A 15,638-nucleotide genomic window follows, 5' to 3' on the forward strand; every position below is an offset into this window, starting at 1 on the left:
GTATGATCTGTGAATAAAACTGTTTAAAAATTAGCAGAGAGGAACAAGTACTAGAGAAAATGTGGAGAAAGAGATGTGCCTGTGCACTATTGCTAAGTAAGCTGAGAGGTGCAGCTGATCTGGAGAGCAGTGCGGTGGTTCCACAGGAGGCTTGGGAGTGGGGGCCCATATGATCCTGCAACCCCATTGCTACACGTGGTAGTTAGATTCAGATGTTAGCTTGGTTAGGTGAAGGTGCTTAGTTCTATTGCTGTGGACATGAGCTGATGGCATATGAACCTCAGTTGTTGTTGATTACACCTGCAGTTGGCTAGGAGGCATGCCTGCTACAGTGAATGATGTTTGATTTAATTGGCTGGTGTTTAAATGAGAGACCACATGTAGCATAACCAAAGCAACTCAGCATACCTCATCTCAGCACTGGCAGCTCAGCCCAGGCCTTAGGGATGCAGAAAGGAATCATCCCTGGGAAAGTTGTTGGAACCTAGAGGCCTGGAAAGAAGGCCAGCAGAGATCCCTTTCCTCTGAAGAGCTATATGTCAACTACATAAATCCCCTTTTATTAAAAGCCAATCCATCTCTGGTGTGTTGCATTCCAGCAGCTAGCAAACTAGAACACTACGTGGAGGAACACAAGTGATCATTTGCACATGTGTTCATAGCAGCAGTGTTCAAGATTTACAGTGAATGGAGGTGGCCTAAGGGTACAGCGATTGAGGGAAGGAAGGGGAAACTATGGTGAATACATACAAATGGCTACTTACTGAGTGGCTGCAAGAAACAATGAACTTCTGAGGCATGCAAGTAGATGGTTGAACCTTAAACTTAAAGACTGTGTTGAATGAAATAGAAAAAACAAAGACAAGTATTGTGTCTCACTCTATATGGATTAACTATAATATACGAACTCAATTTGAAGTCGAGAGCATGGATTATCAGGTTGCAATCTATTGGAAAGGGTCCTAGATTGTAAGCTCTTACAGCAGTTACCTTTATTCAGGAGTTGTGACTGATATTTCTAAATTCTGAGATCTTGAGCTTTTTTTTATAATCTGGTCATATGTATGTGACTGAGACTCTGAGTTAGAGCACTGAATTCTTTGTGGAATATCTAATACAGTCCAAGCACTATGCTAAGCCTTATATTAATATTTACAACTTACTGAAATAATCCTTTCTTAGTTTTACACGTAAGGAATCAGAATTTAGAAGCCCTGCTACTAGTTTCAAAACCAGGTTTCAAGCTCTGTATGACTTCATAGCTTTTTTCTCTACTTTTTACCTTAAATTCTAGTGCCTAAATATGACAGTCAAAACGAAAGCTATAGCACAGAAGATACTAATTTTCTCTTGTTTCTCCAATGAAAATGAAATATGCAGAATATCTATAAAGCTGTATGTAATAGCAAAAAAATAGTGACAATCCAAATGTGCAGTGGTAATTAAATACTCAATCATAGCATATCATTTTTATGAAGTATAATATGGCTGTAAAGAATGCACTCTAATTTTAACAACATAAAATGTCTCTGTAGCATTCCTCATTTACTTTTGTTGAGCTAAGATTCCTGAAAATTCCCATAAGAAAATTAATGCTTGGAAGGAATTCATAAGAATTACAGATAAAGATAATGTAATAAATGTAGAAAATATGATGGTATTTCAAAAATTATAGCAATAATGAATGATTTTTGATTCAGAGCTGTTACTCTAAGATGATAATGATTGCACTGTTGAAAGAAGTTGTAAAGAGAGAAGGGAGGAATCTTAATGAATTGCTGTGGGAAAGGGAAGTCTTCTAACTTACCCATCTCCACACTTTGTTGTCATATGTTGTGTGCTTGTGGCTCTAGAAATTAGTCTGTATTGAGGGTCTTTAAATGCAATGATTGATTATCTAGTCCTCTGTCCTTTTAAAGAGAATGTTAAGTGAAAGATGAGAAACCTCTATATGTTTTTTTACAGTGTGATAATAGCAGTCATTCAAACTTAGTACTGAGGTTTGTTCGAGTTTTTAAGTAGAGTTATTTAAGTATAAAATTATTATAGGTAGATTGCATTAGAAAACTTAATTCCATCCAACATTTTTGAGTATATGCCTACTTTCCTTTTATAGAACTCTGTCTCTAATAGGAGCATAGTGTCTTAAGTTCCATTCAGTTAACTATTTTCTTAAATTGGAGCTCAAAATAAATGCCCTATCCCATCATAGCCATGATGAAATCCATGTTATACTGTCATATATATTATTGTATGCTACTAAACCATATAACGCAGTACGATTTTTTAAGAATTTTATATCATTTGACTCAAATTTTAATCTTAATTATTTGAAGGGAACCTTATATCAGTGTGAAAAGGGAAACCAACATTAATGGACATAAAGAAAAGATAATAAATTCAATATAAAGATAAAAAAGTTAAAGTGAAGGTGAAATTTAATACTCTCATCAACTTAGAAAGTGCATGCCTAAAGTTACATTTGTGGTTGAGAAGAATTTAAGTTTTTTTAATCAGTCATTAACATTATCTTCTTTGGGAGAATACTCAAGAAAAAAATTTTTTTAATCAAGACTTTAAAATATTTCTCCATGATTTTAAAATTATGTCCCACAAGTACCTCAGACATATATTAGCAGGCCATCAATCCAATAATAACTATAATAACAATAACAAAATGGTGCAAAGTATCAGGCTCAAGATATATATCACATACATCCTGATAGGAAGACTAATATAACTGTCAGGTTTCCCAAATTAATCAGTAGGTTCATTGAAATGCCAGTTAAAATTTCAGCAGGATTTCTTTGACAGTCCACTTTGTACCGTTTTGAATCGATGATGTACCCCAGTGTGCCAATTTGAAAGGATTATATACCTTAGAAAAACCATGTTTTAATCCTAATCCATCTCATGGAGGCAGCCATTTCTTCTAATCCCTATCAGTACTTTAGGGTTGGAACTTGATTAGATTATCTCCAGGGAGAAATTGAGGATTATCAGCCTTTGATTAGATGAAGTTGTTACTCTACCCATTCTAGGCGGGTCTTTATTACTTTACTGGAATCTTTTAAAAGAGGGAACCATTTTGGAAAAACCTTGAGATCCACAAGAGAGCCATGAGAACCATGACAGCCCATGCAGCCAGAGACCTGTGGAGATGAAGAAGGAAAACGTTGCTGGGGAAGCTTCATGAAACAAGAAGCCTGAAGAGAAGGGCCATGTTTGCCATGTACCTTTCCAGTTGAGAAAGAAACCCTGAACTTCATCAGCCTTTCTTGAGTGAAAGTAACCTCTTCTTGGTGCCTTAACTATGACATTTTGATAGACTTGCTTTCATTTGGACATTTCCACAGCCTTAGAACTATAAACTAGCAACTTATTAAATCCTCCTTTTAAAAGCCATTCCATTTCTGGTATGGCAGCTAGCAAAGTAGAACATGCAGAAAAGCCATGTTTTAATCCTGATCCAGTCTTGTGAGAGCATCTGTTTCTTTTAATCCTGATTCAGTATTGCAAGACAGAAAGTTTTTATTAGATGATCTCATTGGAGATATGACACACCCAGTTGTGAGTGTGATCTTTGACTGGATGGAGACGTGACTCCGTCCATTCCAGGTAGGTCTTGATTAGTTTACTGAAATCCTTTAAAAGAAGAAGCATTTTAGAGAGAGTCAAAGAGGACAGAAACAACAGACACTTCAGAGCAGCGCTGACACAGTTGCCAACAGAAACACGGATGTTTGGATATGCTTAGAGAACAGCAGACATCACCATGAGATATTAAACAAGCTAGAACCTAGAGAGAGCCAAGGGAAGCCAAGAGATAAAAGCCATCCCCAGGAAATCAAAGTGAGGAATCTCCATGGGAACAGAGGCTGAAAGCACTAGAGCCCAGAATCAAGGGACTAGTCAGTGCCAGCCACGTGACTTTCCAGCTAACAGAGGTGTTCCTGACCCATCGGCCTTCGAATTAAAGTATCCTTTCCCTCGATGCCATAGTTTAGACAGTTTTATAGGCCTAGAACTGAAAACTTAGAACTTATTAAATTCCCCTTTTTAAAGCTGTTCCAGTTCTGGTGTTCATGTTCTGGCAGCTTGCAAACTAACACACACTTTAAAATGTGTATGTAATATAAAACTTAACCCCAGTTAGACTTAAGAGTTACCCCCAAGAGAACCTCCTTTGTTGCTCAAATGTGGCCTCTCTCTCCAGCCAACACAACATGCAGACTCACCACCCTCTCCCTGTCTACATGGGACATGACTCCCAGGGGTGTGGACCTTCCTGGCAACATGGGACAGAAATGCTAGAATGAGCTGAGACTCAGCATCAAGGGATTAAGAAAATCCCTAGAATGAGCTGAGACTTGGCATCAAGGAATTGAGGAAACCTTCTTGACAAAAAGGGGAAGGAGTGAAATGAGTCAATGGCTGAGAGATTCCAAACAGAGTCCAGAGGTTATCCTGGAGGTTATTCTTATGCATTAAGTAGATATCACCTTGTTAATCAAGATGTAATGGAGAGGCTGGAGGGAACTGCCTGAAACTGTAGAGCTGTGTTCCAGTAGCCATGTGTCTTGAAGATGATTGTATACTGATGTAGCTTTCACAGTGTGACTGTGTGATTGTGAAAACCTTGTGTCTGATGCTCCATTTATCTACCTTGTCAACAGACGAATAGTACATATGGAATAAAAATAAATAATGGGAACAAATGTTAAAATAAATTTGGTTTGAAATGCTAGTGATCAATGAAAGGGAGGGGTTAGGGGTATGATATGTATAAATTATTTTTCTGTTTTCATTTTATTTCTTTTTCTGAATAGATGCAAATGTTCCAAGAAATTATCATGATGATGAATATGCAACCATGTGATGATATTGTGAATTACTGATTATATATGCAGAATGGAATGATCAAAATAGGAATGTTTGCGTTTGTTTGGTGTTTTTTGGTATTTAAAAAAATAAAATTTAAAAATTAAAAAAAAATTGTATGTAAGAGCAAAGATATTCCAGTTGAACAAATTTGTTTCTTCTTTTCTCTTGGTTTTGCCCAAACATGTATCAAGACTTACTACAGTATGGTATTGGTGGAGGGTTACAGGAAACACCAGTGAAACAGAAACAGAAAGCCCAGAAATTTATGTATATGTGGAAACCTGATTTATGTTGGAGTTAGCATTACAGATAAATATGGAAAAGAAAGTTTTTAAAAATAAATGCTTGTACAATTGGATATTAATATTGAAAAACTGAGCCTATTTTTTACTTTAGACTAAATGAACTTCAGAAGGATAAAAGACATAAAGGTGAAAGACAAAACTGAAAAATTTTAGAAGAGAATTTAGAGTATTATCTTTATGACCTTGGGGGAAATTATTTAAGTTGATCTAACGCAAAAAAGAAAGTACAAAATATAAAGGAAAATATCCATAATCTGGATAGCATTAGAATCCAATATATTCTTAAAAGATAAAAAGACAAGTTAATAAAGTAAGGGAAAGTATTTGCAGTAAATAAAATTGACAGTGGAGTTGCAGCTCATATAAAGAATTCTTACAAATACACAAACAACCCGAAAGGAAAAAAAAGATTAAAAACTTGACCAGACATGACACAGATGTGAAAAAACAATTGTCCAGTAATTGTACACAGTAGATGATCAGTTACATCAATAGTCAGAGAAATGCAACTTAACTACAATGAGAGATTACTTCCACCTGTCAGGCTGACAAAAATTAAAGTCCATTCATATTAAGCGTTGGTGAGAATATGGGGCACCCGAAATTTTCATACACTGTAGATGATGGTGTAAAAATCCAGTATAATGAAACGTTATACTACACAAAAATTAAAGTTTTCCTGTAAGAGGAAAATGACATAAGCAAGATAAAAGAGCAAAAATATTGCAACACTTGGAACAAAAAATCTGGTTTCCTCTGTAAATAGAATTTTTACAAGTCATTTACTAAAAACCATCTTTCCTGTAGAAAAAAGAGAAAAAGAAGACCAAATACTTCACAGAAAAAGAAGATACACTAATAATGAAAGAAATACAAATTAAATCCACAAAATTCTATTTTTTAATTATCAGGTTTGCAGAGGTTAAGAAGTTTGATAAATTACTGTATTCGTACAATTACGGATAAACAGGTACTATCCATTCTTGGTAAAGATACAATGAAGTTCCTTGTAGGATAGTATAGCAATACCAGTTTAGATTTTAATGGATATTTTACTCTTGCAAGTTCACCTCAGAACCAAGAACACATGTATGCATGTTCATAACAAAAACTTTTGGTGTCATCTAAATGGCCCTACACAGAGAAATGGCTAAGTAAAATGTCATATATACGTAAATCACAGTGACATGTGAGTTACCACATGAAAGATCTAAAAATAATGTTGAGTACAACAAACATTTCAAGTATTAGTTACTAATTGATGCTATGCATGTAATAAATAGGCTAAATTTTCTTATTTTATGAATACTTATATGGGTGTTAAAATATCAAGCGGTCTGGAAGAACTTATAAAAGATATTAACTTTTGGAGGGATGGTATTAGGATTGATGTTTGTGGTATTAATGGTAATTATCAAAATGAAGTTTAGCTCTCATAATTTTTTAAAGAGAATGTTTTCTTGTTTTTCTTATATAAGTAAAAATTAAAACGGTAATGAAACTTAAATAGAGAAGGATGAGTTAGTAAGAGAAGAATAAAGCACTACCAGAGAAGTAGCTATAAAATCATGATTATAAAGTCACAGGAGTGATGGATAGGGTATAATATTTCAGGAACTGATTGGTCAAGAGTATCGGATGGAGAGAGACCAAGTAAGTTATGAGTCAGAAATGAGCTTATAGGAGTGAGTGACTGATGACTTTGATAATAGGTGACTTGATAATTGCTATTTAGGTAGAAAAACGGAATCATTAAAGATATAAAAACCATTCTTAGCATCAGGCCCTACCTACAAAAACAGGTAATGGGCTCTGGCCCATTGGCTATAGTCTGCCAGCCTATGAATTATAAAATGAAAAGTTGGACTAACATAAATTTCAGATCTACATATAGTCTTAACTGAGGAATTCTTGACTTAATCTATTTAAATTTATATGTATTTTATCATACATATGGTCTGATTTAACCTTGTTTATTAGAAGCAGTTCTTTATCCTATTTAAAACTCTATAGAAGAACTCAGAATGCATATGTTTGTGACTGAAGTTCCAAGAATATACCTTATGCAGCTATTGTGTCATCAGGAATGCTTGCCTGAGATTACCAGAAAAGGAATGATTTTTGCCTATCTGCATACCATAACTACAACAATTCATTTAATATTTTAAAATATACTTACTTTTTACTTAAGAATATTTTGGAATGGGAAATAAATGGAAAATCATTATTATCTTAATACAAGTAAAAGAAAATTTTAAAAATTAGTGAAAGCAAGACAGCATTATCTGCCACTAGACCTTGAAATTGAGGCATTATTTTTTGTTGTTAAAAAGGGAGATTCCATTAACTTTATGGGGATGTCAGAGGTAAATTAACAACAAATATTAATGTGGAAGTTTGAAAGAGAACTCGAAAAATGTTTTCTTTAAATGTTTTTTATGTCTGAAATCATCTTGAGTTGCTTCACATTGGGAAACCTTTTCATAACCGATAATAGTTGAGTCTTTAAGATCAAGAAAACCCTAGAACTCTCAGACCAAGTTGTTCAATTAAAACTTCATGTTCTGTTATTAATTAAAGACTTAGATAGTAATCAAGTAAAAGATTTTACAGATTTATTTAGTAACCTCTAATATGTAACCAAGGATCTCAGAACATTCAAGTTTTGGTTTTTCCATAGTTAGGAAACTCAGTATAAATTTCCTCTTAAGATAGACCTTGGGAGGGTCAGGTCTCTAGATTGTTTATTTAACATGAAGGGTATTCATTCCTTTCTAACTAACTTGTCTCTGAAAATTACTGTACTGCTCCCGATGCATACAGAGTAATATACCGCAAAGGAAAGTTATGATTTGCCAGGGTTACATCATTCCTAATAGCAGAGCTAGAATTAGAACTACATTGCCTGAACTCTAACTTGGTTATCTTTACAATATTGACAGACACCATAATTTGGTTCCATTGTTTAGGTTTCAAGATTACCCTAACAGTTAATTGTGTGCAACTATTGCATGCCAGGCTCTGCAACTACATGAGATATAGTTACTGTTTTTTACCCCAAAGAAGTAGGTTCTTGGGCCAACATACTGTTGTTAATGGTAGAACCAAAATTTGAATGCTTATGATAATCTGCCTTTCTAAATACGTTCCTTCTTAATCTGTCTTGTTTTTGGATTCAAGCTTCCAGTAAAACTCTTTCACTCTCAGATACTCTAATCTTTCAAATGTGTGGGCTAAAAATTGTTCATTATATTCATATTCTTAAGACTTGGATAACCCAGGAACTCCAAGGACAGCCTCAGCATGAACTTTCAGGATTTAAACTTCTTGCTTTTATTTATTTATTTTATATGTAAAAATAATGTATATAAATGTATATATAATGATATAGGACTACAATATATTTTGTGATATATAGTATGTGATATATAGTATGTGTATGTAAAGTATAGTATGTATACTTTACATACATATGTAAAGTAATATTATAGTTTACATATGTGTGTAAAAATAAATAATATATGATTATGGGTCTGTGATACATGAGTGTAAAGAAATGTATGAACTTGTAACTTTAGCATGACTGATTTATTTGGGCTAAAGTTATAAGGATGTTATTCCTACTTGAAAAATAAAACTTGAAAAATTGCTAGGTACAACTTGTTTCATGGAGGCATTGAATAATATTGTGCTCTAAATATTCATCTTTCATTAAGCAGTTTTTGTGTGCCTACTTTATGGCCAAATATTATCTTAAGCACTGGAAAACAAAATCAGTGATGTTCAGAAGTCCTTTATTAGTAAAATCTTTTAGACAAACATTTTGCAAGAAACCATACAGCTGAAATATTCAGATTTCCTGGATATCGAATTCAACTGTAGTTAAAGGCAATATTGAGAATCACCTTAGCACTTGATTTTTCAAGTAAATGTGTTCAGCTAATTGTGTGCAGTTGATATATAGATCATGACTAGTTGAAGAGTTGCTTTCTTTTAATTTAAGTCATTCTAAAATGATTCTCCCTTCTAACCCCTATTCTAAAATGCCAGGTGAACATGACCTCCTTGACAGCTATCTTCAAAATTGGTATATATTAAGGGTACTGGTTTTAGGAGACAGCACAACTAATGGTTGTCACTGTGCTGTGGCTGGATAAAATAGGGGCATTTTTTCTCTTCTTTGTTCATTCCCTATTCTGATCCATGTTTGACTTAGAGATTGCAAAATTACCTTTTATGAAAGGCCAAAATGGAGGGTGGGAGTGCAGGGTTTGGGGGAAAATCCTTTGTGACACTCTGTAGAATCATCACCTTTGTGAGCCTCTGTAGAATCTTGGCTACTTAATTTGGATTGTGATCCAGTATTTGAACTAAGCAGTTAACAAGTATCAGGAGGTCTATGAGCCTTGAGAAATGGTAATGAAAAATTTATGTTTATATACATGTATGTCTCTGTGTTGGAGGTCTATAGCTTTCTTTTGATATCTGGTTCAAGACTTACTTAAAAGGTTAAAAATCAGTGTTTCTGTGAAGGAGAAAGAGGAAGGAGAGAAGGTGAGAGAGGGAAAACAGAGAAGGGGAGGAAAAGGAAGGGAGAAATATGTCTTATGATTATTATCGAGGTAAAGCATAAAAGGCAAACCTTTGTTACCACTAGTGTAACAATACGTGATGTTTTGATCCATGTATCTAGTGATACATAGAACATTTTAGTATAGTAGCCAATTAGCAGTTGGCTTAGGCTATGAACTGTAGAGTTATCCATGCAAGAATTGACTTACAACTTTCCTAAATTTCTCCCAAAGCCAGAGATTCTGATTTGAAGAGAATATCATTCTAATCACAGACCTATGTAAGAGGAATAATTTTAAAAATAGAATATTTGACAATATTTTTATCAAATGTTTATAAAAATTGTTATACTTGAAAGTTATTAAGCTTTTGGTTACCTAATTACAATTACTTGAGTTACAAGGAAAAGGTTGTTAATAAATATTTTTAATATTATATAAAAATCAAAATTAATTCATTTTCCATTTTGAATGACATAAATTGAAATTGAAACCTGTTGATAGTATGACCAAGAATATCTGTTCAAATCCATGTAAGAAGTTTTAGTCAGCTTTACTGTCATCAACTCATAAATTTATTGATCTTTTGCTTCATAACCTTGGATATATTTTAGGCCAACAGCAAAATGGAAATGAAAGAGAATGCTAAACCCAAGATACTAGGGAAAATGAATTCAACCAGTGAACCCTTATCTATTACTGGTGTAGAAGCCAATTGCTTGAAGAAATTCACCATTCCCAAGATCAGAAGGACAGCTGGTAAAGGTAATATTTGTGTGAAAGATGGTATTTTTAATAATTATTACTGTATTTCTCCATTTCTTAGTTTATATTGAGCTTCTGGTTTGACTATATAAAATTATATTAAATCAAGTCTTTTAATACTTTAAATACTCATGTATTTCTGGGTCTTTACAAAATGAAGTAGACACATTCCTGCTATCCTTCTTACTATATATATACTGAAAACCCTGTACATTTTATATGAAACAAACATAAGAAGACTGCGAAAGGTGTAGAGAAGAAGGAAGGCCAGCTAGGAACCGTGGGACTTGAGAAACAACACAGCAGTAAGTTCCCTGTTTTTCTTTTTGTCTGCTGTATGTTTTGTACTGGATGCTCAAACTTCAAAAAGCACAGACAGAATAGCTTCAAGGAAAGCTTTCTCTGTCTTGCCAAAGGACATGGAAAGGGGCAGGCTATAGAGTGAGAAACCTATCTGTCAGTAAATATCCTATTCCTGCAAAACACCAGGAGGATAATCCATGTACTCTGCACCTTGTCAGCAAAAGCTGAGTGGAATACCTAAACTTCAACCTATATCCCTTCCCCTGCCCATTGAGTAGTATTAGAGGAGGCTAGGTGGGGAGCTGGACTTCCACTCCTACCCAGCAGAAACAAGGCATCTGTCTTCTTTCTTGTGCTGTCAGTGAAGGCCAAGTAGGAAGCCAGGGCTTTTACAGCTGTTCAGCAATAACGAGTTCTTCTCCAGCCCCCATAGTGTCAGTGGATTTCCATCCCTTCCCTATTGTAAGGCATCATCCCTCCCTGCAGAGCATGGTATCAGCATGGACCAGGTGGTGAGCCTGGACTTCCACCATTCCCAGAAACCAGGCATCTGTTCCCTTGCCATAGTGCCAGTGAAGATTTAGTAGTGAGCATGGACTTCCACCCTTTTTCCTATGGTGACAAGATATCTCACCCCCAGGTTGTCATTAGAGGTCATGTGTAAAGCCAGGACTTCATCCCCATCCAGTGGCAAAGAGTCAATTTCCCTGTCACCCTGCTGGCATGTTTTAGTAGAGACCTACTAAAAAGATTTGAATTCAGCAGTACTCAGAATGATCATTGGAAAACTGAAAATCTCAACTTAAGTGAGAAAAGATAATCAATAGAAACCAACACCAAGGTAACACATATATTGAACTTATCTGACAAAGCAGTCATCATAAAAATGTTTCAACAAGCAATTGCAAATACTCTTGAAACAATTGGGAAAAAAAGGCTTAGCAAAGAAATGGAAGATATAATAAAGAATGAAATGGAGGTTTTGGAACTGAAAAATACAATAATTAAAATAAAAACAGTGGATGGGCTCAGTAGAAGAATGAAGAGGACAGTGAAAAGAATCAGTGAACTTAGAGTTAAGAACAATAGAAATTACCTCATCTGAATAACACAAAGAAAATGGAGAAAAATGAACAGAGCCTCAGGGACCTTTGGAACAATAATAGGAGATCTGCATCATTGGAGTCTCAGAAAAAGTCAAAGTGTGAGGCTGAAAAAGTTTTCAGAGAAAATGCTGACTAAAAGTTAACCAAGTTTGGCAGGAGTAAAGAGGGGCTTTACATAATGATAAATGAATAAATCCACCAAGAAAGTAAAGCAGTCCTAAAAGTGTATATACCGGGGGTATAAGTGTAGTTCAGTGGTAGAATTCTTACCTGCCGTGCAGGAGAGCCAGGTTCACTTTCCGACCCATGCATTTTCCAACCCATGCATTCCAGACAAACAAAGAAAGAAACCGACAAATACAACAAACGAACAAAATCAACAAATGGTTCTGCAATAACCGGATACTCACATGGAGAAAGAATGAAATGTGACCCCACCATACAGCACACACACAAAAAAAAGTGTGTATACCAAACAACAGAGGATTAAAATACATGAAACAAAAACTGATAGAGCTGAAAAGAGAAATTGATAAATCTAGAATACAGTTGAAGACTTATTCATTTCTAACAATTGACAAAACTAAAAAACAGAAAATCAGCAAGGGTGTAGAAGAACTTAACATGCTTAACCAACAGGATGTAATTGATACTTACACATGTATTACTCCACCACAGTAACAGCAGAATAGACATTCTTTTCAAGAGTCCATAGAACATTCACTAAGCTATGCAATATTTTGGGGCCATGAAACAAATTTCAACAAACTTTTAAAAATTGAAATCATAAAGAATGTTCATTCTACCACAGTGGACTCAAATAATAATAATAATAATAGAAATATAATAGGTAAATCTTTAAAAACATTGAAAGTAAACAGTATATTTCTATAATCCATGGAACTGCAAGGGAAATTTAAAAATTCATTAAGTTGAATTACAGTAAAAATGCAATATAACACTCTGCAGGGACACAGCTAAAGCAATGCTGACAAAGCAACTTACAGCACTAAATGCTTATGATGGAAAAAAGATGGTTATTGAAATTAATAATCTTATGTTTCCACCTTAAGAAACTAGAATAAGACTGCAAATCCCAAAACAAGCAGAAGAAAGGAAATAATATAAAAAGCAAAAATCAATGAAATACAATGGAAAGGTAGTGGAGAAAATCAGGGAAACGAAGAAAGAGCTGGTTATTTGAAAATATCAAGAAGCATGACAAACTTCTAGCAAAACTAAGAAAAAGCAGTATATGCCACAAGTTACCACTGTCAAGTGTGAAATGAGATAACACCACTGACCTGTAGGCATTGAAAAGATGCTAGGAAATAATATGAACAAATTATGAATAAACTTCACAGTTTAGGTAAAATAGACCAATACACGAGGAAGTAGAGCCTAGTGAAACTCATGCAATACTTAATAAATAATTTAAGTAATCTGATAACTATTAAAGAGATTGAATTCATAGTTGAAAAAGAAACCTCCGGGCCTATATGGTTTCACTGGAGAAGCCTACTAAATATTTACATATGTATTATATTAAACTCTATAAAATCTCTTTCAGGAAATAAAAGAGGAGAAAGCACTGCCTTAATAATTTTATGAGACCAAGATTACCCTGGTACCAAAACAAGAAAACTACAGAACAATGCCAATCATGAATATAGATGCAAAAGTCCTAAACAAAACATAACAAATCAAATCCAGCAATACATAAAATGAATTGTATCCTACAATGAAGGAGGTTTTATTCTAGGGAAGCAAAGCTAGTTCAGTCTTCATAAATCTATGTAATGCACTATGTCCATAGACTAAAGAAAAATCGTGATTATAGCAGTTGAAGCAGAAATAGCATTTGACAAATTTCAAGCCCCATTCATGATAGAAACTCTCTGCAAACTAGGAATAGAGCATATACCAAAAAAAAATGATAGCTAATAATATACTTAATGATGAAAGCTTTTCCTCTAAAGACAGGGAAGAAGGCAAGAATGTTGTCTTAGCACTCTTATTACCAGCAGTTCTAGCCAGTTCCTTAAGGCAGTGCAAGGAGCTAAAGGCATTTAGATTGGAAAAGAAGAAACTGAACTATTCCTATTTGCATATGACATGAAGGTTTACATAGAAAATCCCAAGGATCTAAAACAAAACAAAATACCCTAGAGTTCAGTGAGTTCAGCAAGATAACTGGATGCAAGATCAAAATTTAAAAATCAGTTGTATTTCTATATACCAGCAATGAATACATGGAAAACAAAATGAAAAATATAATACCGTTATAGTAGCTCAAAAAGATCTTTAAAAATATTAGTTACAGGTCTAGCAAAAAATACACACAGGACCTTTATGCTTAAAACTGCAAAACGCAGATGAAGAAAATTAAAAAAAAAAAAAAAAAGTAGAAAAATGTACCACGTTCATGGTTAAAAGATTCAAAATAATGAAAATTGTCATTTCTACCCAAATTAACATATAGGTTTGTTGCATTTCATATCAGAATCCCAGCATGACTTTTGTAAATAGACATGCTTATTCTGACATTTACATGGGAAGGCAAAGAAACTAGAATAGCTAAACTCGCTATACCATATATGAAAGCTTGGTCTGTAGCTACAGTAATCAAGAGGGTTAGAAACATATATCAATGGAACAGCATAGAGATTCCAGAAATAGACCCACACAAGTGTGCTCAATTGATTAAAAAAAAATTTTTAATTAGGTTGTAGGTTTAGAGAAAATTCATGTTAAAATTACAGCATGCCCATATACACCCCTGTTGTTGAAACTTTGTTTGTTTTGTACTGTTGTTTAATGAAAGAATATTAAACTCTTAATATTAACTTTAGTCCATACTTTACATTAGGTGTGCTTTTCCATTGTACTACTTGTCATATGTTTGTTATAATTCATGAAAAAACGTTCTTACGTTTCTGCTATTAATCAAGTCCATCACTCACAACAGGGTTTACTGTTATACAGTCCTGTGCTTTATCTTCCAACTTTCCTTTTAGTAACATACATGACTGAAAACTTCCCCTTTCAGTCACATCAACCAACATAATTCAGAACTGTTAATTACACTCACAATAATGTGCTACAGTCCTTTTGTTTTTGGTTTCTTCACTCAGTGTCCTCAAGGTTCATCCATGTTGTTGCATGCATTGCGACTTCATTCCTTTTTACACCTGAACAATATTCCATCATATATATACAATGGAAAGCTACTCAAGTGTCCATCAGCCGATGAATGAATAAGCAAAATGTGGTATATATATATAGATATATATAGATATATATAGATATAGATATAGATATAGATATATGAGTAGCTTCCATCTTTAGGCAGTTGTGAAAAGTACTGCTGTGAACATCTTTGTACAAATGTCTGTTCATGTCCCTATTTTCACTTCTTTCACTTTTCATCTCACCTTGCTCTAGATTCTGAAAAACTCCAATGAGGCTTTAAGATAGGTTCTTCCAGGTTAGCTGGGTCTTGGCAGCCCTGGTGGCAGCACCTTGATAAAGGAAGGCAAGTCCTGAGGTGGTGAGAGACAGTTTTCAGGCAGTATATTTGTCTCCCTCAGTTTTGAAGCATAGTTTTGCCAAGTGGAGAATTCTGGGCTGGCAGTTTTCCTCTTTCAGTACCTTCTCACCTCCATGGTTTCTGATGAGAAATCGGAACTTAATCTTATTACTGT

The 15,638-nt window shown here is 34.4% G+C and overlaps 1 protein-coding gene across 7 annotated transcripts in view; it reads left to right on the forward strand.

Annotated features, from left to right (window-relative positions):
- The window catches only part of TEX15 (testis expressed 15, meiosis and synapsis associated), a 100,237-nt gene that overhangs the window by 47,931 nt on the left and 36,668 nt on the right, over positions 1-15,638 (forward strand). For 5 of the 7 annotated variants that reach the window (XM_077144544.1, XM_077144551.1, XM_077144545.1 and 2 more), the window contains exon 3: positions 10,375-10,525. In XM_077144544.1, coding sequence (XP_077000659.1) covers positions 10,375-10,525 — 151 coding nt within the window. The other 2 variants (XM_077144548.1, XM_077144549.1) reach the window with 2 other exon arrangements.

Source organism: Tamandua tetradactyla, chromosome 26 (assembly GCF_023851605.1).
Source record: "Tamandua tetradactyla isolate mTamTet1 chromosome 26, mTamTet1.pri, whole genome shotgun sequence".
Taxonomy (NCBI): Eukaryota; Metazoa; Chordata; class Mammalia; order Pilosa; family Myrmecophagidae; genus Tamandua; species Tamandua tetradactyla.